Source organism: Centruroides sculpturatus, unplaced genomic scaffold, assembly GCF_000671375.1.
Source record: "Centruroides sculpturatus isolate CEXI.00-Female unplaced genomic scaffold, Cexi_2.0 scaffold46, whole genome shotgun sequence".
Classification (NCBI taxonomy): Eukaryota; Metazoa; Arthropoda; class Arachnida; order Scorpiones; family Buthidae; genus Centruroides; species Centruroides sculpturatus.
In genome coordinates this window covers 275,250-276,953 of record NW_019384418.1, presented here as the reverse complement: position 1 = coordinate 276,953, position 1,704 = coordinate 275,250, and the positions used below count along the sequence as shown (strand labels likewise).

General features: G+C 29.2%; 2 protein-coding genes across 2 annotated transcripts in view; one reads left to right on the top strand and one right to left on the bottom strand.

Moving 5' to 3' along the window:
• Positions 1-469: 469 nt before the first annotated feature.
• Positions 470-1,096, bottom strand: LOC111619283 (JNK-interacting protein 3-like). The gene has a single exon (XM_023360965.1). It carries the CDS (start codon positions 948-950, stop codon positions 522-524), a length of 429 nt encoding a protein of 142 aa, XP_023216733.1. The 5' UTR covers positions 951-1,096; the 3' UTR covers positions 470-521.
• LOC111619260 overlaps positions 984-1,704 on the top strand; it is a 101,124-nt gene continuing 100,403 nt past the window's right edge. Inside the window, exon 1 of the mRNA XM_023360941.1 lies at positions 984-1,281. Within this exon, the coding sequence (XP_023216709.1) occupies positions 1,020-1,281 (262 nt within the window). The 5' untranslated portion in view covers positions 984-1,019. The remainder of the gene's footprint in view (positions 1,282-1,704) is intronic.

Below are 1,704 nucleotides of genomic sequence, written 5' to 3'. Positions count from 1 at the left end.
AATGAAACTGAAAAGATTATTACAATCATTTAAAATAAGTCAAGAATGACTGCATTAATATATTACTTTATCAAGAAGTTCTGAAAGTATTTTGTTTTTTTCTTTTTTTGGTATCAAATATGTCTCTTTAAAAAAACTAATAAGAAAAAATAAAAAAAACTCATATTACAAATTGTAAATAATTACCAAATCTCTTTTTAGTGATTAAAATTAAACTCTCCTTCTCTCATCAAAAGACATCTAAATAAATTAAATAAATTTAAACACATATTTGACTAACATATACATTTAAAAAATTAATTTAAAGACTTAAATAAACCTTTTGAAATTCTTTAAGATTTTTTAAATAAAATTCTGAAGTTATAGCACTGTTAAAAATGTGTTTAAATTTCTTTAATTTAACTAATAATCATTAAATAGAAACTTTAATTGCATTAATACTTTTGATCACATATTTTTATTATAAAACGAATCATAACGTTAATCATCTATTTCCACTATTAAATTACAAAGATTTTAAACTATTCATAAAAGTTTTCAATAAGTAAAATTGAAAACAACGAAGTCGACGGTAATGAGAGCCGCACAGACATTATAAATTGTATATGATTCATATGTAATGATTTGTTTACCTGATCGGAAGTTTTTCTGAGTTGTTTTTCTCTCTCGAATTGAGTAACCAACTGTTCGTTATCTTCTCTAAGTAATTCAAGTTCGACTTCATGTTCCTGATTTTCTACATAGGACAGATCCAATTCTTCCAAAACACTAACAACCAAAGGCATTAATTCCTTGACAACGTCTTCGTCATACTTAGAAATCATCTTTTCGAACTCCTGGTAAATGCTACCAGCTAAATTCCGAACTTTATCGGACATCACAGAATGACTATCGTCAACGGTCGTCGTCGTCGTCGTCCCGTAAACTGTTTCTTGTAATTCGTTCTCCATTTCTGTCTTTTTAAACGAGAAACTTTTTCCTAATCATCCCCAACTGTTCCGTACGACCGCATTTGTCGGATGACAACGAATTACTCAACTATTTACTCCAGGAGCTGTTTTGGACTCGAGGTGACAGAACTAAGCGATCTACTTATCGTAAAGACGCCTGGGATAGAAATGGCGACTCCCCTGTTACGGTGCTTTCGAGCTGTAAACAAGACAAATATATGGAAGTTAATAAATTTTGGAGGAGACGTGAGATGGGAAAGTTCGGTTTTAAGTGGAAAAACTCTACGGATTGGATGTGCCAGTGGATTTTGGGGAGATACGGCTACGGCGGGTGAGATTTAATTTTTTTAAATATAAAAATAACGCTATTTTAATAAATATTTTGTGTTTTATTCATATATTTTTAAATGTCAGTGTGTCCAGTGTAGATACATTAGTTGACATGAACGAATCAGTGTAAAAACATCTTGTCTTATCGCATTTCAATGTTCATTTCGAAATACTCGTCTTAAGTCTCACGTGTTTTGTATTGTTTTCATTGTATTTACAGTATAATTAATATTTTTTCCAAAAAAAGTACTTATTTTTTTAGATATTAATAAATTATTTCGAATTTCGAGTATTAATAAAAATGAGAATCGGCAACAAGCTTTTTATCTTGAATTTGATAATTTATAGCTTTTTTATTTTTCTTGATAATGAATTTATTTTTGTGGTACCTTTGCATAGCAACTGTATAAAAGACTGATAACAA